The sequence below is a fragment of the Heterodontus francisci genome, chromosome 12 (assembly GCF_036365525.1).
Source record: "Heterodontus francisci isolate sHetFra1 chromosome 12, sHetFra1.hap1, whole genome shotgun sequence".
Classification (NCBI taxonomy): Eukaryota; Metazoa; Chordata; class Chondrichthyes; order Heterodontiformes; family Heterodontidae; genus Heterodontus; species Heterodontus francisci.
In genome coordinates, this window is record NC_090382.1 from 90653615 (window position 1) to 90679188 (window position 25574).

General features: G+C 42.4%; 1 protein-coding gene across 1 annotated transcript; it reads right to left on the minus strand.

Annotated features, from left to right (window-relative positions):
- Positions 1-446: 446 nt before the first annotated feature.
- Positions 447-25574, minus strand: shroom1 (shroom family member 1). Its single transcript, XM_068043844.1, has 7 exons — positions 22950-25574; positions 21747-21814; positions 17482-18225; positions 15697-16191; positions 11450-11570; positions 7595-7867; positions 447-701 (listed from the first exon to the last, which is right to left on the minus strand). The coding sequence occupies exons 1-7, from the start codon at positions 25572-25574 to the stop codon at positions 447-449; spliced, it is 4581 nt and encodes a 1526-aa protein (XP_067899945.1).

The window sequence follows — 25574 nt, forward strand, 5'->3', positions numbered from 1 at the left end:
TGTTATTGGATGCCTAGCGATCCCCTTGACTTGGCACCAGATTCAAATTAACATTGAGAAAGCTGGAATTCACACCACAGAGATCACTAGATCTTTGTGGGCAGCTTTCTTCAAAGTCAGTGCTGTCACTTCACTGTTGACTACAAAATCTGGGCTCTTGTGTTTCATGATTATCAACTTAAAAGCTTTTAATTGACCGGGAGCAAGAATGTGCTATTATTAGCTATTACTACAGCATAGCTCCAATTCACTGTATTTAATTATCTATTTAAGTTATTTCAGGTGCAAAAAATAAGAAATGTACAGTTAACATTTGCTGATTTTGGAATGATTGTTTTAATCTACCTTGTAACCTGGATTACTTAATCTATTTTAAACTATAGTGGGGGTCTTTTTGGGAAACCAAAGATTCAGGGTTTTTTCTAAAAAAAGAAGCCAAAATGAAATCACATCTGAAGCGTGTTTTCGAGAAATTCCAGGTGTTCCTCAGTCAGTCTGAGATTCTCTTCAAGTTCTTTTTGCTTGATTGGTAAAGCTTTTCTCATTTGGACAAAGTGTTGACAGTGCTGAAGCTGCTTCTCAGTGAGGTAGTTTGTTAGGATACCGAAGATCACCCGTTCCCGGTGGTCTTGATGTTCCTTCAGTCCTCTGGCGTCTTCATGTTGGCGGGAGAGGGTCCGGTGCCTTTCATTTAATGATTGCTAAACAAAAAGAACATGCATCGTAACTAGCACAAACCTTCTCAGGCACTGGCTGCAGTAATTTTATAAGGGCAGAAGCATTATACCATGTGAAACAGAAAATATTATTCTGCCTTTAAAGAGCAGTTGTCTTAAAGTATGATGTCTCATCTAAAAGGTGGCACTGCTGCCAATGCAGTACTCCTTCAGCACTGCACTGATTCAGAATATTTACCAAACATATTGCTGTCAGAAGTTTGATAGTAGTTCACTGGGATTTTGGAAAATGGTGGGAGTTCCATGGGTATAGTAGCACTGTGAAGGGAGATCCAGGGCTTTGCAGAAGAGTGGGTTACAAATGTGAGGTTGAGCTGATGATGGAGTTTTTCTGGGGTATGGAGGATGTAATGACACTAGGTGGGTTACCAGGGTATAGCAACACCATGTGATGGAATCACAGGATTTTTCCTCTGTGCAATGGTTCTGGCAATATTGAAAAGGGACATCTCAGATTCTTTTGGCAGTGGGGAAGGCACTGGGTCGTGGTCAAACTTGGTGAGGGATTCTCAGGGTTTGGATGTGGGGATGTCCAGTATTTGCTCACCATGCTCTTTTAAAAAAAATATATAGTGCTATGGAATCTTTTATATCTACCTGAAATGATAGACTTGTTTCAATGTCTCGTCCAAAAATGATTATGCCATACTCTCTCTTAATACTGTTTTAAAGCTTGAATATTTACCAATATCAGCATTTTGTAACTTTACCCACAAAGTCAATGATCTGTATTCTGAAATCTTCAAGTCTTAAATATAGTTTCTTCCACATGTGCAGCATATTACACATCACAGTTATAAAATTCAGGAATCTTTCAACTAAATCCCTACACCTTCATGGGTAACTAATGGGCTGGCCAATGTGAGAAAGACCAGAATGGCAATGAATGAATTTGAATTTGGTTTGTTTTACTTAGTCTTGTCATCAGATTTTCTGGAGATCAGCTGAATAAACTTATCATAAAAGGTTGAATAAAGGACTCAGATTTTCTCAGCCAGCATTTTCAAATTTGGCAATAAGCTCTAATATGCATGAATCAAATCAGCTGATGAGTTCTAAGCAGCCTAAGAATTTGCTACTTTAAGGTGACCTTTTTGTTCATTCTTGCCCTGGAATGTTAATCACTTCTCTAAGCAATTGCTGCAACATATTTGAGCTATTTTCTTCACTAAGATTCAGCATTGTACTGTTCAATAGACTAGGGGAATCAACACAGTCAGTTGGATCTGATGATGAAATAGGAGCTTGTGCTGATTCAGCTTGAATATCACTTTCAACGCTGTCAAAACATTCTAGAAGTGTAATGGCAATTTTCTCAGAAATAGATGACAAACCATTCGATACCATCAGAAAATATCTATATTGCTCCTCTTTATCACTTTCACTTTTTAAAATATACTTTGCAGTTCCAGGTAATTGAGGCTGAAGCATGTTTTTGATTCAGCTAGAATGCAAGCACTTACATGCAAAAGTAAAAGTCATTTCTTAATAATTTAACAAGAAATGTTCCTCATGCCCATCCATTTTTGCAGCAATGATCGATTTATTCAGTTGGTGGGGTGTATGCCATTTGACTCAATAACTCCTTTTATACCTTCACTAAAATGTTATTTTAATCTTTTATGTTATATCACAGTACCGAAATGGCTCATATCAAAATTACAAATGACAATTTGTGTGTCTATGATAAAGGTAAACTATACATCCTTGTTCTTCTCAACCTGACTACAGCCTTTAACATGATTCACCACACAACCTTCTCCAATGCCTCTCAATTGTCATCCAGCTTGGTGGAACTGTACTCACCTGGTTCCATTCTTATCTAATGTTGGTTAGGCCGCATTTGGAGTACTGTGTGCAGTTCTGGTCGCCGCACTACAGGAAAGATGTGATTAAACTAGAGAGGGTGCAGAAAAGATTCACAAGGATGTTGCCTGGTTTGGAGGGCTTGAGTTATAGAGAGAGATTGGATAGGCTGGGTCTGTTTTTCCTGGAGCGAAGGAGGCTGAGAGGGGACATGATAGAGGTATATAAAATTATGAGAGGCATAGATAGGGTAGATAGCCACAGTCTGTTTCCCATGGTAGGGTTGACTAAAATGAGAGGGCATAGATTTAAGGTGAGAGGGAGGAGTTTAAAGGGGATCAAAGGGGTAAATTTTTCACACAAAGAATAGTGGGTATCTGGAATAAGCTGCATGAGGAGGTGGTGGAGGCAGGAACAGTAGTGACATTTAAGAGGCATCTGGACAGGTACTTGAATGAGCAAGGCATAGAGGGATATGGAATTAATGCAGGCAGGTGGGATTAGTATAGATACGCATTATGGTCGGCATGGATGCGGTGGGCCGAAGGGCCTGTTTCTATGCTGTACGACTCTATGACTCTATGTAATCGCCAGAGTGTCACGTGCAATGGCTTCTCTTCCTGCTCCCACACTGTTACCTCTGGTGTTCCTCAAGGATCTATCCTTGGCCCCTCCTATTTCTCATCCACATGCTGCTCCTCAGCGACATCATCTGAAAACAGCGTTAGTATTCACATGCACACTGATGACGTCCAGCTGTATCTCACCAATACCTCTCCTGACTCCTCCACTGTTGCTAAATTGACAGAATGATATTCAGTACTGGATGAACAGAAATTTCCTCCAATTAAATATTGGGACACCGAACCCATTGCTTTTGGACCCCACTCCAAACTCTGTTCTGTAGCTACTGACTCCATCCTGCTCCCTGACAATTATCTGAGACTAAACCAGACTGTTCACAAACTTGGTGCCATATTTAACCCCAAGATGAGCTTCCAACTACATAATTATACCATCACTAAGACTGCCCAGTTCCACCTCCGTAACATTGCCCAGTCACACCCCTGCCGCAGCTCATCTGCTGCTGAAACCCTCATTCATGCCTTTATTACTTCTAGACATGACTATTCCAATGCACTCCTGGCTGGTCTCCCACATTCAACCCTCCATAAACTTGAGGTCATCCAAACCTCTACTGCCATGTCCTAACTAGAGTTCTGTTCAACTATCACCCATGAGTTCACTGAGCTTCATTGACTCACAGTCAAGCATTGTCTTGATTTTAAAATTCTCATCCTTATCTTCAAATCCTTTCATGGCCTCATCCCTCCCTAACTCTGTAATCTCCTCCAGACCTACAAGCCTCTGAGATGTCTGCACTCATCTAATTCTGGCTTCTTGAGTATCCCTGATTTTAATTATTCCACCATTAATGTCTTCAGCTGCCTAGCTCATAAATTCTGGAATTCCCTTCCTGCACTTCTCTGCCTCTCTACCTTGCTTTCCTCCTTTAACACGCTCCTTTAAACTTACCTTTTTGACCAAGCTTTTGGTCATTGATCTAATATCTCCTTATGTGGCTTGGTGTCATATTTTGTTTTATAACACTCACATGAAGCACCTTGGGTTGTTTTATTATGTCAAAGGTGCTATATAAATATAAGTTGTTGTTATATCTGCAATTTGTGTCATATCAGGATAAGTGCTACTGCCACTTGCATGCATGAAACAATGAAAGTCCTACATTTTTCACATCTGCCAAATATTCATCAATTCTGCTCTACACTCATATTATTTTTGGGAAGCTAAAACATTGACCCTAAAGTTATTACTAATTTAGGTCCTGTGGCAACAGAGCATCAAGTCTAACAACAACAACGGGTTCGATTCTGGGTACTGCCTGTGCGGAGTTTGCAAGTTCTCCCTGTGACCGCGTGGGTTTTCGCCGGGTGCTCCGGTTTCCTCCCACAGCCAAAGACTTGCACGTTGATAGGTAAATTGGCCATTGTAAATTGCCCCTAGTGTAGGTAGGGATTATGGGATTACTGCAGGGTTAGTATAAATGGGTGGTTGTTGGTCGGCACAGACTCGGTGGGCCGAAGGGCCTGTTTCAGTGCTGTATCTCTAAAATAAAAAATAAATAAATAAAACCCTGACTAAATTGAAGTGAAGTTCTTCTTTGTCCCCAATAATCATTTCTACTTTTGTTTTTGAAAAAAACATCAGTGAAATGGCTTATTTCCTTTATCAGTTGTGTGGTCACAAAGCCAAGAGAGGCTTGTTGCAAAACCACTCACTGAGCGTGGATACAGCGTGACCCTCGAGCATTTATCTGAAAAGGACAATGTGCAGGGTTATGGGGAGAAGGTGGGGGAATGGCACTAGGTAAATTGCTCTTTTGGAAAGCCGGTGCAGACACAAATCGCTGAATGGCTTCCTTCTGTGCTGTAACAATTCTGCGATTCTGTAATTCTGTAAATGATTAACCAAACTCACTTGTGGAGAAGGAAACCTAAGATTAAAGTTCACAGTCATAAACACAGATTCCTGCAAAATCTCTGGATCCACATCTCCCATCAAATCATGCAGCCAAGGCAGAGCCAATACAACGCACAGGTAATCACCAGTCAAACCCATTTTTTTCCTGCAATGTCCACTCCTCACAACTGATAAGGTAAAGTGCTTTTCACAAAATTGCAAGATAATTATGGGTGAGGATGGCTAATTGGCTCATTTTACTTCATCCATCCAGAAAGATATAAAGTCCTCCCATTGTAGCATCCAATGGCTTCATAAGATTTTTGCCTACACTAGTCAACCTGGAAGTCTATTTCACATGCTAATCATTCCTTGTGTGAAGAAAATCCTGATGGCAATCTTTTACTAGTTTGTACTCATGTCCCCTTGTCCAATTCCTGCTATATTATTTAATGTACTATTCCGGATTTTCTGCCCTGAATTCTACTTGCCCCCGGGTGCTATGAACAGAGGCGGGGTGGGGGTGGGGGGTGGTGGGGTGCTGGTAAAATAGCAGGGAGCTGTGTCAGGCTGGCTCCCCAACACAGTCCCGCCGCTGGGGACGTTTCCCAGCAGCGTGCAGGAGACAGGCCAAGGTGCCTGCTCCATGGAGGTGGGAAGCCGATTTGCATAATTAAGACCCCTATTAGGGGCTATCAAGTTGGGCTGCTGGCATTTTACCCCCTACCACGTGTGGAGACTGCCAGCTTCATGGAGGTAACGTCTCTGTGACGGCCTGGGGGGCCATCGAAGGCAAAGGCTCCATGGCCCAAAGAAGGGCTGCCAACAGGAAAAGTAGTCCCCATGGCCCTAACAATCCCCTCCCCCAACCCCAGGAGGGGTTTCCCCTCCGATTGGTGGTGCCTTTTGCCCTCAGCCATCCTGAATTTATTATATCTCCTTACCTGTCCGGGGGCACCTCCATTTTGAGGTGCCCTACAGGTCTCCTACCTGCCTCAGCAGTGTCTTTCTTTCCTGGTGGGGCTGTTGAGGCTTCAGAGCTGCCTGCCTCTGATCGGGCCTGCAGCACTGCGAGCCTGCCAGCCATCCTTTATTGGACAGTGAGCTCAGAGGCGGTATTTAGGAGGCCGCCGCTAGTTAACTCGCCAAGCTGGTCCTGCTGCCAGCAAGTGTGGGCTCGGGTCCCCCATTTGGTCCTGACATCAGGCTCCTGAGGCCCATGGTAAAATTCAGCCCACTGTTTCTATTTTCTTAACTACCTTATATATCTCTACAAAATCAGCAGACAAATGCGTTGCTTCTAGGCTGAAAACCTGAAGTTTCTCCAAACTTTCCTTATAGTTCAGAACTTTGACAATAGGGATCAGCCTCATGGCTTATCGGTGAACTGCCACCAGCACTTGAATGTCTGTCTTGAGTCTCAGTCACAGTATTCAAGATGCTATCTGACCAGAGGACTGTATAGTTTCATCACAACTTCCTTTGACTTGTATTCTACTGATTCAGCTACATAGTTTACATTCTGTTTGCTTTGTTAAATGGTATTTTATATTGGTTTGATATATTTAGTGTTGGGTTTACTAAGGCCCCTAGGTCTTTTTCAATTTTATCTGTATCTATTTCAACATGTCACCTATTTTTCCTTCCTGTGTTCAGTATTTTCCTCTTACCCACATTAAATCTCATCTGCCGCTGTTCTGCTCAAAAGCATATTTTGTCCAACCGATTCATTAATTTCAGAGTTGCCTGTTCTGATTGCACTGTCCTGTTTCCACTGCCCCGCCTGGTTTGTCATCAAGAACTTGCTTGTATTTAGTGCCTTCTCATATCCTGAAAATGTCCCAAAGGGCTTCAGGGTCAATGAATTAATATTGTAGTGTAGTCAGCTTTTATGTGAGCAAATGCAGCAGCCAATTTACACACAAGTTCCAACAAACAACAAATGAGATGAACGATCAGTTGATTTATATTTTGGCAGTGATGGTTGAAGCAGAATTGTTGATGCTTTTCTTTGAACACTTTCATGGGATCTTTTACATCTACATGAGCAGGTAGACTGGGCCTTAGTTTAATATTCCACCGGACAATATAGCACTCTCTCGGTGTCAGCCTAAATTATGTGTTCAAGTCTGTAGTAACATCTAAATCCACAATCTTCTGAATCAGAAGTGAGTGTGTTACCAATTAAACACTAGTGCTAAATTTAGCTATTGACTATACACAGGAAATTCCTTGCAGGAGTGAAACATTCTCTGTGATACCCATTGTTCACCGTATTTCTGTGAAAAAGGGGTGCTTCCGCACCTGAATGTTTTCCTTTAAGTGCAGAATCACTGGAATGTTATTTCCTAAAATGCAAGTCTACATTAATGTACATTAATCTAAGGCACATGCTTAGATTAGTACAAGAAGAGGGCCCCAAAATCCACACGAATCAACAGCTGAAATCATTGGGAAGTTTCAAACATTCAGGCAGTAACAATTAAAATATTTTGGCCCCCTGGTTCTTTTCAGTAACGTCAGCACTGGTAAAATGCCAAGCCGAATACAGCTGGATTATTGTAACAAACCTTCTCTTCCAAGTCAGTGGCCTCGTTGACTTTACGCAGGGCAATTTCTATTCGCACTAGACGGCTTGATAGGGACAGCAACAAGTTCATCACCTTGTCCAAATCCTCAATGAAGGTCTTGTATTTCTGGATTTCATTAGGTTTGCAGACATCATTGATCCAGGCCTCAATGTCTTCACCTAGCGTGCTATTCATTTTAATATCTTCATTTAGGCCAGCTTTAGCTTCCTGAAGCTTTTGAAGTTTACACTTTATTGTGTTAATTAACTCCTTCTGGAAATCAAAGCACACGTTCTCTTTAAACACATTAGCAATTTCATGTTTGCCTTAGAGATGGCAGGCTGATTTTAACTTGGGGCATAAGAATGACAATTGGGGGCCAAGGCAGGTGACAAATTGTTTGGTTCCTGCAACGTGAGGCCTGGGAGATTTTAACTCTGACTCCTGGCTGACCCCGGCAGTTAAAATGACAGAGGATGGGAATGCATCAACAACACAGCAAGAAGCACTACCTGCCTGTTCAGTTCCTGCTGAGCAGGCATGATTAAAATTAGGCATTGCAATACTGTTAAAATACATCCCAACAAGAGGCAATAATATTGGGTGAAGATATCCTGTACAACACAATCGTGAACCTATTTATAAATAACAGATTTATAATTTAGTTGTACAAAGGATATCTTCTCTCCAAATTTGCAGCACAAGTTCAAGAGTGTGCTCATACTGCCCAATATCAAATTATATACATAGAAATACATAGGAACATAGCGAGACAAAAAAGGACCAATCTAATTGGCCTTCTACTAACCTGGAAGTCACATGATACAACCTGACAGGAATGGGGAAACTCAACTCACCAGTCTGTGATTGGCAACTGATAGAAACTATGTGATCCATTATTGAGAGTATTTTGTTCATATTATGTATTAAACATTGGTGCATGTTTTTTCCTGAAAAAATACGCATGCATTATTGAGTACCTCAATGTTCATCAATGTGCAGGATTTGTGTGGTGCATTTACTACTTTATACAGTCTGGAATTCCATATTACTGCTTAATTAAGATTAGAAACTTCAGTGCTTGATACTTTCTCGTTTATTATGATGAAAATTGCTGGGAAGCCATGAGGTTGGTGTTCTGCTGAACGAAAGTAGATTAAGTGTCTTGAGGTCTGACATTTGTTAAGGGCTACAAGCCAAATGAGTTGCTATCTTTGTAAAATCCCAGCACTTTATGTAGAGTCTCCAATCCTGACAGAGAAATCTGTAATGTTTTGAGTTTGAGGTCAAACTTTGAACTGTTTGGGCAACATTGGGAAAGTGTGCAATACTGTGCTGTTGCTGACCATGAGTATAATTTTATGTGCTTGCAGTAGTGGCATATATGAACTACTGTGAGGTAACTTTCCTAAGCAGGAAAAACATTTCATTGCTTGTTGCAGTTGGACTTTTTCTTTGTTATTCTGAAAGCTCCTTGAGCATTGAAAATTCAGTGCTATCTAAAAATAAACTAGACCTCACTGTGCAGAAAATGCTGGAAACAGTCAGCAAGTCAGGTAGCATCTGTAAGGAATGTCAATGTTTCAGCCCTATCCTTTTGTGTAGGCATTATAAATCAACAGAGTAAATCGACGTGGAAAGGGGGAAAAGGGACCTGATGAGAAAAGAAATAACAGGAAATGTCATGTGATCAAAGGCCACATGATTAAATCTCCAAGAATATGTCTAACCAGAATTGACAACTCAATAACACAAGGGCATACCAATGGCATCCCATCATGATCTGAATTAGATATTGTGTCTTCACGTGTGATTTCAATATCTTTTGACGGCAATTCGAGAAATACATAGTAGGACAAAGTCAGACAGGGATTGTTAAGCTGCTTCATTTCAGAAATGGCCAGTGATCATACAAGAGTCACAACCAAATAAAATTCTGCTTCACTCAATCTCACTTCTCTCCTTGAAAAATGTAAAAATTAATAAATCATGTGTCCAGTTCCTTTCAGGGGCTGACTTACTTGTTTTTCTTTCTAGGTAAATATAAACTATCAAACCTAACTTCCTGAATTGTTGGCTTTGCAGTTCAAGGCCAAGAATGTCCCTGACAGTCCTACGTTCAGAACCTAACTACTCCCAACCATGGGTTTTCCTAGCTATTTCTGTTAATTCTGACCCCAAGAAGCAGAGGGCTTGTGTCTTTGACATATGCAGGGGTTCTCCAGCAAGCCTGTCAACTAAATGGACTGCCTACTCTCCCAGGAGTATGTTCTCCACAGGCACCACACGTCATGGACAAGTGAACAGATTTGTCCTCCCACAGTGATGGGGATACTTGTTAGCCATCTGGGATGAGAGGACTAATTACTTAAAGTTCCCCAGTCATCCTGGCTAATGGGATTGGGATAAGACAATAGATCCTTGTATCAATTTGAAATACGTTGTTAGCTATGATAGTCCCCATATTGGCTCATCTAGTTTTAATACATATTGTCATGCCTGCAGCCTGTGGCATTTCTTCTTAAAATCAACGTTTTAAAATACAACACTAAAAACAGTGTATCCCAAAAAATTTTCCATGAAAAAAAAAATCAAAAAATACTAAATGTGACAATACCATGTCCCTGAAAGGCAGTAACAATGTGATGATGTCCTCTATGTGCAACAAATTTATAAGCCATTTACAAAGAACACATTTATGATTTTGTTGCACAGAAGAAATCTTTTCTCTTTGTTGCAAGAGACAGTAATACTGTTGCCTGGAAGAGAGCAATAATATTATATATATTAGAATGTAGCAGAGTTTCTCCAGCTAGTAGGCCATTACCCAGAAGCAGGGCATTGGAAGATTATCACCTTTTGAAAGGGCATTATCCACCATTGTGAAAATTCTTCTTAAGCACAGATGTGGGTAATACAAAAATAACATATTAGAGTGGAAATAGCATTAGTTAAAGTCTGTTGTACTGAACGCATATGATACTGGAATGCAGCGTAGAAAATACATGCCGGTGCATGTAGAACACTCAGTGAATTTTATGCTCTCCCCGCAGTGGATTTTGAGGCGGAGAGAGGATAAAATTGGGTGGGATGGTGGTGGGGTGGGGGGTGGTTCCCACCACCATCCTAACTCCATCAAAATTTAGTCCGGGGTGGGAAGGCCTTCCCGCCCTGCCGCCAATTGAGGCCCTTAACTGGCAATTAACCCCAATTAAGGGCCTCTTCCTGCCGCAGCCTCAATTAGTCGTGCAGTGGATGGCCCTGTTGCCGCACGGGAAGCACGGCACGAAAAAATGGCTGCTTCCCAGCTCTGACGGTGTGGGTGGGGTGGTGGTGCCTGCTAAAAGGCAGATTGCCTGAATGAGGGGCCCAGCATCGGGGGGTGGGGGGCGGTGGACCCACTGAGAGCTAAGCCCATGCCCTTGCTAGCAACCCCCCTCCCTCACGACCCCCACCCCGCGAGACTCCTTCTGCCCTGACAAACCTGTGGCCTGGGCCCAGCCACGCTCCTCGGCCTCCAGTAGGTGCTCCTTCAGCAGCAGCCACCGCCTCCGCGGTGGGTCTGCATTTTCCAGCCTCTGATTGGCTGGCAGTTCTCCAAGGGCAGGATTTCTAGTGGCAGGGTGCTTGATCCTGTGGAAGGCCCACCACTGACCACTTAAATGCCTGATCGGCACTAGATTTGTGGGGCCGTCTGGAGAAGAGATGGCGCGGGGATCTCAGCATCGCTTTTCCAGGCGTCAAGACTCCCGTCGTCAGAATAAAATCCCAGCCTCAGTGTTACCTCATAGCTCACCTCCAAAGCTGGTTTCAGAGGAACAGAGCTGTACTGGGATTTCATCATTAAAATCTCACCTTCTTCTGTGTGATGTCACGTGGACACTTGTTGCTTTCTTGTGTCTGATTGATGATGATTGGTATTTCAGATTGGGAATCTGCTTTTGCTGAGGATGGGAATTGAGAATCTTGCTTGTCTCTAATGAAGAGAAATGAAAAACAGATCAGGGATTATGTTTCCAATGGGTTGTATTAACACTGCAGAATATCAGGCATCAACAAGCCCAGCACTATTCCACTCATTCTTACTGATATTCCACCACAAACAAACTACCACTTTAAAATATATCATTTGGAAAAAAAGAGACTGGGCAATACTGAGAGTTAGCAGAATATGGTTTCAACCCTGGGACACTGGTTCAGATCCTTCCCAAACAGTTGCAACCAATATATCCACTCTCAGGAGGCATAAGCGTCTTAGGTTAAATGAGATTGAGGGAGTCCCAAACCAATAGGTATGAGTCCACAGCATAAAACTGTTGGTGCGTCACCACAAATTCTTAATTTCACTCAAACAGGGAATAGGAATAGATCAGGTGGTAATTTCTTTGAACATAAGGACATAAGAAATCGGAGCAGGACTAGACCATACGGCGTCTCAAGCCTGCTCCATCATTCAATACGATCATGGTTGATCTTCTGCCTCAACTTCGCTTTCCTGCCCGGTTCCCATATCCCTGATTCCCTGAAAGACCAAAAATCTGTCCTTTAGGGCCAGAATTGAGGTAGCACCTCTGTCCATTCAACTGTACCTGTACCCAAACCCATTTTCCTGAATCAGAGGTAATCTTCTATACAAGGCATAGAATGGGAATTTTGTACATAAAGGAGTAAGGAATAGCAGGATATGCTGAATGGGTTAGATGAAACAGAATGCAAGTAGCCTTACATGCAGCATAAACACTGGCCTGGACCTGTTGGCCCAAATAGCCTGTTTCTGTGTTGTAAAATCTATGTAATTCTATGTAAGATAGGCGACCACCAGGATTTCTGCCACTAAAAGGAAACCTGTCAATGCTGATCAGGAAAGTTGGCACTGTTTACAGCATGACTTCCACAGTAGCGCCAGAAGAGATGGCGAGAGAAATCAAGTGGACACTACCTGATTAGGGGTGACTGCCCTTGCTGCCTGCAGTATCAAATTGCAGTTGGCCAGATCGGGGTGGGAAAGGAGTGGCTAAGTCCCTCACTCCATTTTAACTGGCTCCATGCCTGGTTTATGCCAGGGGTCTGGGTTATCCTCCACGATCTCACCTGAGATCATGCTAGATTAAGGTGGAAAATGGGACAAAATTCAGATGAGCAGGCCTGCTGTTGCCTCATCACCCTGAGCTCCATTTTCCTTCTGTTGGAACTACCGCCAGCTGATCATACCCTGTCTGCCACCTTTAAGTGCTGAGGGAAGGAACGGGTTGGGGTAGTGTGGCCTGTCTTGCTGACCCATTTTCTCTCCAGTCTGCCCATCACTCCCCAGGATCTATAGCACTTACCTTGTGCTGGGTACCATATCCCTGGATCACCAGCAGTGTACCCCTGCTGCCCAATTTTAATGGGAACGTCCTGCCTGTTTTGGTCAAGAAGTTGGAAAGTGGCATGCTAGTAAAGCCTGGCTGTTAAAATTGACCAAGCCTCCAACCTACTGCTCCTGGACAGGCCAGTCACTCACTTTGCTGCATCCTGCCTGTGAGTTTAAATTAGCCGATAGTGTGAGAATAATGTCATACCAGTGCAGAAGGATGTACTCTTCTGAGGTTAAGGTTAAGGCTTTAAATAATTTGCACTATATCTGAACTGATGCTTTTAGATGACATTTGGTGCTAGAAAATGAAAAGCTGATATGCTTTATCTTGACATTGAATTCTACACAAGAGTATATGGAGAATGTAACACTTTTTTATACAGTGCTCTGACCTGACCACACATTGGTCTTTATATCCCTGAGACATAAGGGTAACATTCAAGCCCTGAAGGTGATGCAGAAAAGAATAAGGATGCTGATCTTGAGAATCAGAGAACTGGATTATCACACAAATGTGTTACAAATTTAGCGTCTGCCTTATTCTCTTTGGTGCAGCATTGTCAGTCACCTGCTTAAGTGGTCTGAATGTTCTATGTCCTGGAGAGTGCCCAATATCTAATTTTACAATAGTAGATGTAACAGTAGGACGTCCTTGTGATTTGAATGGATATTGTGTCTTTCATATATACCCTTCACCAATTTCAGAAGCCAAATTGAGAAACACTAATGAGGCAAGGCCTGATGTAAATCATTAAACCGTATTATGTGAATGTACAGAGTGGCAATTGTAAACAAACCTTATCTTACTCAAGAAATTAGAATAATAATAAACCATGTTAATTCAGCCTGGAAAGGAGACAACTATGTTTAGTTTTTTGTTTAGTTTAGAGATACAGCACTGAAACAGGCCCTTCGGCCCACCGAGTCTGTGCCGACCATCAACCACCCATTTATACTAATCCTACACTAATCCCATATTCCTACCACATCCCCACCTGTCCCTATATTTCCCTACCACCTACCTATACTAGGGGCAATTTATAATGGCCAATTTACCTATCAACCTGCAAGTCTTTGGCATGTGGGAGGAAACCGGAGCACCCGGAGGAAACCCACGCAGACACAGGGAGAACTTGCAAACTCCACACAGGCAGTACCCAGTATTGAACCCGGGTCGCTGGAGCTGTGAGGCTGCAGTGCTAACCACTGCGCCACTGTGCCGCCCCAACCATATTGAGGGAACCATATTGTGGTATTTAAATAGTAAGCAGGATGGAAAAGGTAGATCCAAATCATCACTTCAAGCTAAACCATGATATTAGTACAAGGGGCCCAAATGTTAGTTAGTAAAAGACAAAATTAGGTCTAATAGCAGGAAACTCTTCCTCACACAAAGATTGATTAGTACAAGGGAGGGACTTCTCCCTAGGATAGTGGAGACAAGAATCATGGAATCATTTAACAAACAAATGTCACGATGAAGGAAACTGTATGTTCTTGCTGGGTGGATGAGATTAAATAGGCTGAGTGGCCTTCCTCATACTGGTATCCATCCTGAGAGTAGCACATAAAATAGCCAAAAATGATATATTTGAGATAAAATTGCTTGCCAACGGTGTTGAGCAGAGTGCAGCTGCATGTTCCTGCCCACTTGCTGCAGTCCATTTCCTCAGCAGTTTGTCAGAGTGATCAATTAACCATGCCAATGTCACATCTCTCTCTTCATTCACAGTGAAGCAAATGAAATAAGGGACTTACCGATGGATCCAAAAATCAATGATATCTGACAGTTTTGTATTAAATTCTTAATGCTAAATAAATTGGAATGTTCGTTAGTATGGCTTGCTGTGCACCATTGTTTGAGTAGCTTTTTGCTACGTCTTTCCTCAAACGTATGTGATGTTATATGTTGAGTAACACGTAATGTCACTGTTGGCTCTCCTCATCCTCAGCCTGTTGCAGCAGCTGGTCTTTACAGCAGTTGGGGCACAAAAGTACTATCTTTTCCAGTTGTTCCCTGGTTCACAATACATACTTCACTGTCACATTTGTAGGACACAAAGTTGGGGCAGAGGGATACATGGGGCAGAGGGATAGTGAGTGAGTTTTTCTGTATGCCGTGGGTTGTTGATGACCCTGGGCACTAATCAATAATTATTATGTATTTGAACAACTTCAAAAGCACTTTTAACACTGGAGAAAGGGAGTGTTGCCAATATCAATGTCGCTTAAAAATATAGCAGTAGACTTCTTCCCATTGTTTACCCATTTCCATAACTGTTAAAATTGGATGTTAAGGGACATGTAACTAGTGTCTGCACAGCCATTCTTGTTCTGAACCCATTTTGTAATGCATCAATACATGTACCACTCTGCTACTAAACCCTGTGCATAGTTATCCTCTTCCCTGCCCCCGATTTTGATGTCACCCACGTGAAGATGTATTGGTGGCACCTGACTATTTACCCGCAGAAAAGAAGTGAAAAAATTGGAAGGGGAATCATTCTGATTCATTCTTGCACAGTTTAATACAGCACTGATGGAGACCTAAGAGCAAAATTTAAAACTAAAATCACTTTTCTGACAGCATTAAGTATGATGGAATGTGTTCCAAAATCATTATTAACTGATTTTGAGACCTTAAAGATATAATTTTGCTCACATCACTTTTCCTTCCACGCTATAATTTATTAGCAGGGTACCTGTGAACATTCCAGCAAAGTTTCAGTGTATTTAGTCTACTTACTTGTTCTCCACTGTCTGACTGTACATTTGCTTTCTCCTATAACATGCCTCAAGCACCAAGGTATCCTTTTGAAACAATCCTTCCACAAGATCCATTATAGTTTTTCCTGTGGGGCTGGGGTCAAGGACATCCGCTAGTGAATGATCCTCATCTATAATTTCCTTCATAAGCTCCTCCATTCTTAGGTCTTCAGGGGACGTTGTCTTCATCCTCAGATAGACAGAGGTGGTCCCTGGGTCTGTTGAAAGTTGCTGAGATGGTTCTTTTCTGTTATCTTGATGGTCTTTTACTGGAAATGTTTTACTGTTCTCACTTTTGTCCCCAACAGACTTTGCAACTTGTGCCACGGTGGTTGGCGTGAGCCTTTCAAGACTGCTGTCTGAACAGTTTGGTGAAGATGTCAACTCTATTGGCATGTACCTGTTATGATATTCCTTGCCATTTCCTATGGGATTTATTTGAACAAAGTCCCTTGTTGACATCAAATTCTTTCCACTGGAAGAGAAAAGCACAGAGTCATGTTTAATAGCTATCAATAAGGAGACATTTGAAACACATCTCAGATTCACAATAGAGAAGTTAACTTGCAGTTGGATTAGGAACTCCTTCTTCTCTACCATCCACCCAGTGTCTGCATTGCATTTTAGACCCTTAATTGTAACTAGGCTTCTGTCAGGGAGGGAAAAGAAAGGAAAAATGTGCTGGGAATGGTGTTTTCCAACATTGTTCTTGGATTTTTCCTGGTGAGTCAATAAAGGAGTTTTGCAAGGATATTGCCAGGACTGGAAAAATGCAGCTTTGAAGAAAGATTGGATAGGCTGGAGTTGTCCCCCTTGGAACAGAGAAAGCTGAAGGGAGATCTGATTGAAATGTATAAAATTGTGAGGGACCTGGATAGAGTGGATGTGAAGGGCCTATTTAGCCTAGCAGAGAGGTCAATGACTAGGGGGCACAGATTTAAAGTGATTGGTAGAAAGATTAGAGGGGAGATGAGGAAAAAAAATTTCTCCTAGAGAGTGGTGGGGGTCTGGAACTCACTGTCTGAAAGGCAGAAACCCTCAACTCTGGATATGCACCTCCAGTGCCGTAACCTGCAGGGCTATGGACCAAATGCTGGAGGTGGGATTAGGCTGGGTAGTTTGTTTTTTGGCCGGCGCAGACACAATGGGCTGTGGCCTCTTTCTGTGCCACAATCTTTCTATGATTGTCTGATTGGTATTGATGAGGACTGTTGACAGAACCCTAGACTAACAGACTGCTACCAAGCAGGATTAGTTCATGGAAAATAAGAAAAATTATTAGAACATTTAGTATGTTCTTGGAGCATTATAGGCTTGTGCAAAAATGTAAATTGTTTTATAATTATTTTCTTAAATCAGCTCAAATAATATAGGCTTTCCTCAAAAATAATACCTCTCATAGTTGCAAGTGATCTATTGGGTTATAAAGAAAGATTGATCAGTTCACTTACTGGCATTTTTTTATGTCATGCTCACAGTTATGCAGTCTTCATTAACTGTCGTTTTTCACAGGTGGAGCATGGAGATATTGAATATATTCAACTGAGTCATCTTTTCCCTAATACTGTGTTTTATATTTGCTGCTGAAACTTTGAAATACTTCCACTGCAAGTTACATTGAGACACTTAACCTTACCTGGTGCTGTGAGTTTATGCAACATAAATGGCAGAATATTAAAATGGTGCAATACGTCATAGAAAAACTAATTTACAAAGAATAGTAAGAATTTACTGAGAACAAATAAAAGTGTTTTTGCTGTCTTACCTGGTCAATTGTGTAACCGCCTTGGTTTCTTTGTTTTTTGATATTTCCATGGATGAAGATTTGAATGTTTTTGACGGAAGCTGTTCTGTGAGGTTGAATCGAACAGAAACATTTTCAGAAGCTAAGCAAAGGTCTGTCTTATTGTTTTCTGATATTGCAGAGGAATCCTCAATAAACACATTATCTTCCCAGCAAGACTGGGAGGAAAGCGAACACGCTGGATCTCCTGATTTCTTGAGTGGTGACAACATCCTGGAATGTGGAGAGGGGGATCTAAGAGAAGGAGGTTCTGCACTAAATGAACTTGTATGAGCCTTGTTCATATTAGAACCTCTCTCATACACAGTGACGGCTGAAATCTGGTTGTTTCCTGACTTAATATCTTCCCTCTTCAATTTAGTCCAGTTTTGTTTGGAAAAAGTCAATCTAGGTGGGGGTGAGGGTCCTTTCAATGTCAACACTGCATTATTCTGTTTAGGTTGAGTTCCACTGGGTCTTCCTTGAGATCCCACAGTTATAGTTTCAGATCCTGGTTCACCATCAGTCACTGAGCGGTGGAGCTGGTCAGAACTTCTGCTCAGTCGTATGGGGCTTTTGACTATTGATGACTCCAACTCATCCAATGACTTTCCTCTTCGTCTTTCAAGGCTGCTTTTGTTGGGTGCCATGTTATCACGTTTGTTTTCATGACATTTTGAGTAAGAAATAGGTTCAGTTACAGAATTGATTTTAGCAGTAATGGGCCTGAAAAAGAACATTTTGAATTGACATGATTTGGATTGTGAATTAACAAGTTTCAAGCAAAACTGAGATTAGAACACTTTGCCACCCCTACTCCCCACATAATCACAGGTCAGGATTTTATCTGGGCGACAGGGGTCTCGACATCTGGCAAAAGCGTGCCGAGAACCCTGGGTCAGCTCTTCTGTGGGAGGCCTGCCCAATTAAGTGCCAATTAGGCACTTAACTGGACAGCAGCGGGCCTTCCATGGGATCAAGGATGCCAGAGATGGAAGTCCTGCTCGCTGAGAGATGCCGACCAATCAGAGGCCAGCAGCTCTTTAACTGAGCACGCCACCGTGTAAGCAGTGGCTGCTGCCGGTGGAGCACCCACCCGAGGCCAAGAGTGGTGCTGGACCCAGGCCACAGATTTGTGATGGCGGGAGGGGTTCATGGGTTGAAGGTTGCAGGGAAGGGGGTTATTGGGGGGTCGGCACAATGGATAGCTGGGGGTTGGCTCTCAGCAGGCATCCCTCTCCCTGATGCCGGGTCCCTCGTTCAGGCACTAAGTGCCTTTTAATGAGGGACACCCCCACCCCACCCCTGAGCCGGCAAGCAGCCTGCACGGTTTTTCCTGCCATGATTCCTGTACGGCGACAGGTCCACAGGTGGACTGAAGCCCTTAATTGGACATTACCCATTCACAGGCCTTCTGCCCCGGACTTAATTTTGGTGGAGGCCCCCACCACCATTCCACCTGATTATATGCTCTTCCCCCCACTCCAAACCCACTGCAGGGGGGAGCATAAAACTCCCCCCACAGAATTGTTACAGCACAGAAGGAGGTCATTCGGCTCATCGTGTTTGTACTGTCTCTCTGAAGTAGCAATTTACCTAGTGCCACTGCCCCACCTTCTCCTCGTAGCCTTGCACATTCTTCCTCCTCATGTCACCATTGCTTCTTTTGCCAATTACCTTAAATCTGTGCCCTCTTGTTCTCGATCCTTTCACCAATGGGAACAGTTTCTCCCCATCTACTCTGTCCAGACCCCTCATGATTTTGAATACCTCTATCAAATTTCTTCTCAACCTTCTCTTCTGTAAGGAAAACAGTCCCAACTTCACCAATCGATCTATGTAACTGAAGTTCCTCATCCCTGGAACCATTCTGATCAATCTTTTCTGCATTCTCTCTAATGCCTTAACATCTTTCCTAAAGCGTGGTGCCCAGACTGGACACAATACTCCAGTTGAGCCGAACCAGTGTTCTATACAAATTTAACATAATTTCCTTGCTTTTGTACTCTCTGCCTCTATTAATAAAGCCTAGGATGCAGTATGCTTTACTTAACCGTGCTCTCAAACTGTCCTGCCACCTTCATTGATTTATACACATGTACCCCCATGGATATATGGAACAAAACTCTAGCTAAAGCAGTTAAATGGCTTGTCCTTTAACATTTCCAAAAACAGCTGGAAGAGTAACTGGCTAGGAGCAGAATTGTGATATATAAGCATAATTACAGGTGAAGAGGATCCAATTACACATGGAACATGATGATCCAATGAAAATGATCCACATAATTTTTTTCACAGGGATGTGTTAAGACAGAGTTTACAGCATCCTCTGGTGGTCAATGAGTGAATTTCACCAGATCACTGTAATTATTTTCTGATCAGAGAATGATAGCTCTCTGCAAGAGCAACTCAGCTAGTCCCACTCCTCTGCCTTTTCCCCGTACCCCTGCAAATTTTTTCTCTTGTGTTCCTTTACTGCAGAGGAGGAAGACCATCTCAGATTTTCTGACCAGAAAGACTATACATTTTCCCCTCAGCAGCATCCAATTAATGTTTCTGAATTAATTCCATGTCTCCCCTCCTCCATGACTCTATCCAGCAGACGATTCCATCTGAGGATCACTTCCTGTGCAAAGAACCTTCTGATAATGACTTCAATTTACCTTTTACTGATTTGAACCTACCCTCACAGTTTAATTTTAAGTAATATTAAGGACTCACCTTTTCCATTTCCTTAATTATTCTTATATACCTCAACAAGATCACCTCCAGCCTTTCCTCATAATTCAAAACTTTGACACTATGGATCAACCTTTTGGTTCTTCTCTCTACTGCCTCAATTGCTTCAGCATTTCCCTCATTTCTCAGCAACCAGAACTAGATACAGAACTCAAAGTGCAGTCTGGCCAAAGCACTATACAGTTTCATTGTAACCTCCTCAGACTTGTATTTATCGACCATCAATATAATTTTTTTCAAATTTCCACTGCTAAATTTCCAAATGTTTTTCAGGTGATGAATTGGTAAAAAAAACAAATTTCATCCTAACTCTTGAGGTAAATGCCCCTCACCCCACCAAATAATTTCCCACTGTTTTCTTACCAGAAATCTGGTCTGGAGATGTATGAAGAAGTCAGGTCCCCCATCAGAAAGAAACTATAGCTATCCTTCAATGTTCCCCCTTGTAATAGCCCAAGTTACAGCAACTGTTTGTGGAATGGCTGCAGAGTTTTGGGGCCTATATCCCTATGTAGAATAAACCACTGAATCACACAGATGTCATTATATGGTTTCTGTCTGCAGTCACTGCCTTAATAGGTTATGATCTTTTCAAAATATTTATCATTGATATTTTCACCTTGTATTCATCATACAATGAGAATGATGGCTGGTTATCCAAACAGTCCTTGTTATACAAATACCTTTGTTGTTTGAATTGTAGGCTATTTCCAACCTAACAACTAATGTAGAGAGATACCATCTTTAATTAAAAAGTGTTTGACAAGTTATTTTTCATCAGAACATGACATGATGATGTAAAGTCATGCCAAAGCAAGTTAACACATTGCTGATCATAATATACCCATCCATTGGCTCTCAACTCCTGGCTCTTCTCAACATTGGCTTAGGATTTCCTCCTTTGCCCCAATGATCTTATTGTTGGATCTCAGAGGCAGAGGTGGAAAGCAACTTGGGGATGATCACTACTGTGTGACTGACTGGCCACTGTTTACTGGAGGCTGGTTCCAGCAGTAGAAACTGTGGCCTCCCATGAGACATGTAAAAGAGGCAAACAAGGCCTCTACGATAGTCCTTGCCATTTGCATTGCAACAGTGGACACAGGGACCACCTGTCAGATCTTAGAAGTCACCGGAGGGGGCAGTGGGAGAGGACTGAAAGAGCGGCCTACATAAGTACTCTCTGAGTGCTGCCATACACAGGCACCAGGAAGAACGTCTTCAATTTAAAAATGTTAAAACTTTTTTGCATCTTGTCTTCTCCTTGCTGCTATGGCAAGATCTGGGGTAGAGTGTAGGGGGCCTTTCCAAACGTGGATCCACCCCAAGACGGCACAACTCTCTGAAGGAAGACACAGCTGGCAATGATCTTCAGGTTTGAAAACAGGGTCAGGAGGACATCGCCAGGGTGGGGACATGTGCCCGCTCACCTCAGTTCTGCCTGTGCAATGTTGGAGCTTAAAGTCCAGGACATAGTCTCTTAAAAGATAAGATGTCTTGCCACTCACCTGGAAGAGTTGTTGCTTTTGCACATTTGCCTCGATAATTCTGAGCCTAGACCAGGGGTTGAATCCTTCTGCAACAGAAAATAGATTGAATCCTTCTGCAACAGAAAAAACTTCTTAAAATCAACTGCCATACTCTTTGACTTGTTTGATTTAAATTCAATGCATTTTAAAAGTCATATGTGAAACTTGCATAGGACCCTAGTCAGGCAATACTGTGTAGAGTTCTGGTCTCCATGCTGGACATAAAAATACAGAAGAAAGTGCTAAAAGATTTACTTTTACCAGAACTGAGAGATTGCACTTATAGGGAAAGAGAAGACAAGAGTTAGAGCTGACCTGATAGAGGTCTTTAAAATTATGAACGGATTGGACAGAGTCAATACAGAGAGAATGTTTCCACTTGTGGGAATATCCAAAACTTGGGCCATAAATAAACATAGTTACTAATAAATCCAATAGGGAAATAAGGAGAAATTTCTTTACTCAGAGAGTGAGTAAATTGTGGAACCCGCTACCACAGAAAAAGGTTGACACAAGTAGCTTAGATGTTTTCAAAAGGAAACTAGATGAGTACATAAAAGAAAAGGGAATATGCTGAAAGGATTATGTTGGTAGAATGGGATGGGACTCATGCAGTATAAACACCAGCACAGACTAGTTGGGCTGAATGGCCTGTTTATATGCTGTATATTCTATGTAATTCTATATAAAGCTGTTGCCATGGTAAAAATTGTCACCATGTTTGTATGCAAAAGAATTGTAACACTGGCAATTCTTAACAAACCATGCAACCAACATGTGTACTACTAATTCGTTTAAACTCAGATTTTTTTGTGGTTAAAGATGAAAATGCAAAACTAGTTTCGCAAAAGAGACGGCATTAGCTAAAGCTTCTCCTGAGGTTCACATGGTGACTTGGTAACAGAAACTTTTGGACCAAGAGATTCCTCTTTGCTTTAATTACAGAACATTTCCAAACTCTCAAATTCTATATTCAAATCATTCTACAATCCTCAGCCATTGCAGCAGAAAGCTCTCACTATCCTCTGCTTCTGACTCTCATCCTTATTCACATCACATAGGCTCAGAATCTGTTTGAAAACCATTTGGTTGGACCTGGAATCACAGGGGCCAGTCCATAGAAAACCAGTAAAGCCAAAATGAGAATGACTCAACCACAGCTAACTTACTTTGAGTACGTACCTGTGTAGACAGTGGAGATGACTTTGATCTTGCCCGCACACTAAAACGAACAGATTCTGGTTGGTCCAGCAAATTATCAGTGGAGGCAAACTTTGCAGTAATACTAACGCCATCTGCCTGCTTTTGAAAATGTTGACTCTCAAATGGCTGGTTTACCAGGTACATGGGAGATATCTTACTGCAGGCTGCAGGAATTGCCGACGAATCATTCCAGGGTTCCGATAGCTTCTCTGCAGAATTGTGTCGCGATATGTTCCATCCTTTGGCAGGGTTGAAGCTGGAAGATGGATTGTAACTCCACTCCGAAAACCTCCTATGCTGGGTAGACTTTATAATTTGCCTTTGGTCACAAATGAGTTCCGTGCTACAGGGTTTCTGACTTCTCTTGCGATCCAAATACTCAACTAAAGCCTTCTGCTGAATTTGCTTTAACCCCACTGGTGACACATTTGCTGCTGATGAAGTTGTTTCAAACCGTTGTCGCCTTGAAGCTACAAAACCCCTCTCGCCGTGCATGTTTGGGAAGTCGAAGGTCTTTTCCTGCTCCCATGAAGGAGTGCATTTCCTTGAACTACTCAGCACACCTAATTGATTTATTTTTTCGGGTTCTGAATGATACATTTTCTTCTGTTGTGATGTCAGTCTTTTCCTGCTCCCTATACGGGCGGCCTGGTACTGGCCTGTCTGATCTTTAACTCTTCGGTCCTCCTGCAATACTTGTGATGATGGGGACATGGTTGTTGAATGATCAGGGATATCACTCGGATCAGACAAAGATACTGTTCTAAAATGTGTAATGCTTGGCCTCTCAATGGGCTTCTGCTTACCTCGGTTTGGCCAACTAAGCTGCAGATCTCTGCGTTTAAAAGAGGTCGCCCTCAGGACCTTAGTCTGTGCATGCTTTACTTGATTTCTATAAGCAGCTTTAGAATAATCAATCGATGAGCCTGAGGTGTCTGGGGATTCTTCATTCAATCGGTTGAGTTCAGTAGCTTCATCTAAAAGCTCGGAAGAACTCTTGCACTTTCGAAGTTGCGTCATTTCGTTCTGGAACCCCTTGCGCAGGCCTTGGTTTCCTTCTCTCTGTCTGTATGCCTCCTTTGGCCCCTCAGCAAGTTGCCTTTTCTGTTTAGCATTCATTGCTGCATATTTAGAAGCATTCAAGCTTTCAAAGGTAAGACGATGCAACATTGGTGTATTTTCAGCATTGATTACGCCATCAGCACATGACTCTCTTGCTAGCCTTGACCAGTGGTTCTCTAGAACAATGCAATTATTCCTTGCATCAGAATGTGGAAGTAATCGAAGTCCTCCATTGTCAATGTAATTTTTCATTTGCCTTTCATTTATATACTTGCTCTGCATTGATACCTGAGCAAACTCTGGCACTGTAGGATGTGGTTTAGGGTTGTGAGAATTTTCACTGGGTCCACAGTAGAAGACCTGGTTACTTCTGGTGTTGTTACACCCTCTAAACCCAAATTCTCCACTCATAGGTTGCAAATCCAGACCGGGTGACTGAAGTACTAAATGACTGGCACTCACCTCATTCAAAGATTCTTGTCTATCTTTACAATCTCTAGCTACATGAAACTTATAACCTACCTCAAATTTTTGTGGTTCTGTAGTGCTCTCTGGGTCTTTTGCTTGAATGGGGCCTGAAAAGCCTTCTGCAGGCCTAGACTCCCTAGTAGGTGTATGTGTGTACGTGCTGGTGATGTAAAAATATGGTGCTGCTTTCTGGTTGTTTTCATTAGCACTACTAGGAGCTTTTATAGATGGTAGCTCAATGTGCTGTGGACTAACAGAAAGTGGTTTAATTCCGTGTGTCAATGGAAGGTTGCAGATTTGCTCTGATTCTGCACAGTCGAGTGTGACATCTGAGCTGCGATGGATAAAGGAAGGAGATGTGTCAGTTTTGTTGTTCTGAGGTGTCTTCTCACCCCTTTTGGGAGTAAAATTGTCTTTACTTTCTAGTGAGTGACTGCACTTCTCCGGCACAAAACCAGTAACGTTTAAAGTAGGTCTAAACCAGGTGGCCTGGGAATAGGTTTGTCTAAGATTAGAAGGGGATCTATCAAGGGACAGGTTTGTTGTCTCTCTAGATTGGTGATTACTTTCCATAGTCATCTGCTGTGTCTTGCTCTCAGTTGATGACTTCTCAGTCACATTCTCTGGGTACAGCCCATCATAGCTGTAATAGTTGCCAAGGCCATCATGCTGCCTGATAACTAGGAAACTATCACGGCGTGTTGGTGGAGGAGGTGGGTTTGACCAATTATACATCCCGTCATCACTATTTTCCTTTTCCATTGATGGGAACACAGGTCTCTCTTCAGTACCCATAACACCAGCATCACAGACTATTGATGTCAGCTTTGTGTCAGTATGTTGCAGTGCCTCTGAATCAGGACCCTGATAGAACACCTTTCCTAACTGCCAAGGACTCCCACTATAATGAGCTAGAGATGGGTACACTGGAGCATCGAAAGAAGTAGAGAAGGAGCTATAACCAGAGTCCTCTTTGCCACAATGGTGGTTGATCTGGTCTATGTGGCCAGAGAGCCTGTCAGCAGAGTAGCAACTTGTGGAGTACGACGCTGCTGTCTGATCCAAGCTGTCCAT

Bases quoted from the DNA above. Each gene is read 5' to 3' on its own strand.
- shroom1 (XM_068043844.1), bottom strand. From the start codon at position 25,574: ATGGACAGCTTGGATCAGACAGCAGCGTCGTACTCCACAAGTTGCTAC. The intron at 18,226-21,746 runs GTGAGTGGCAAG...GTTCTTTTTCAG, and splicing joins AAAAGCAACAACTCTTCCAG to GCCCATTACTGCTAAAATCA. The intron at 11,571-15,696 runs GTAAGTAGACTA...TCTCTTCATTAG, and splicing joins AGTCAGACAGTGGAGAACAA to AGACAAGCAAGATTCTCAAT.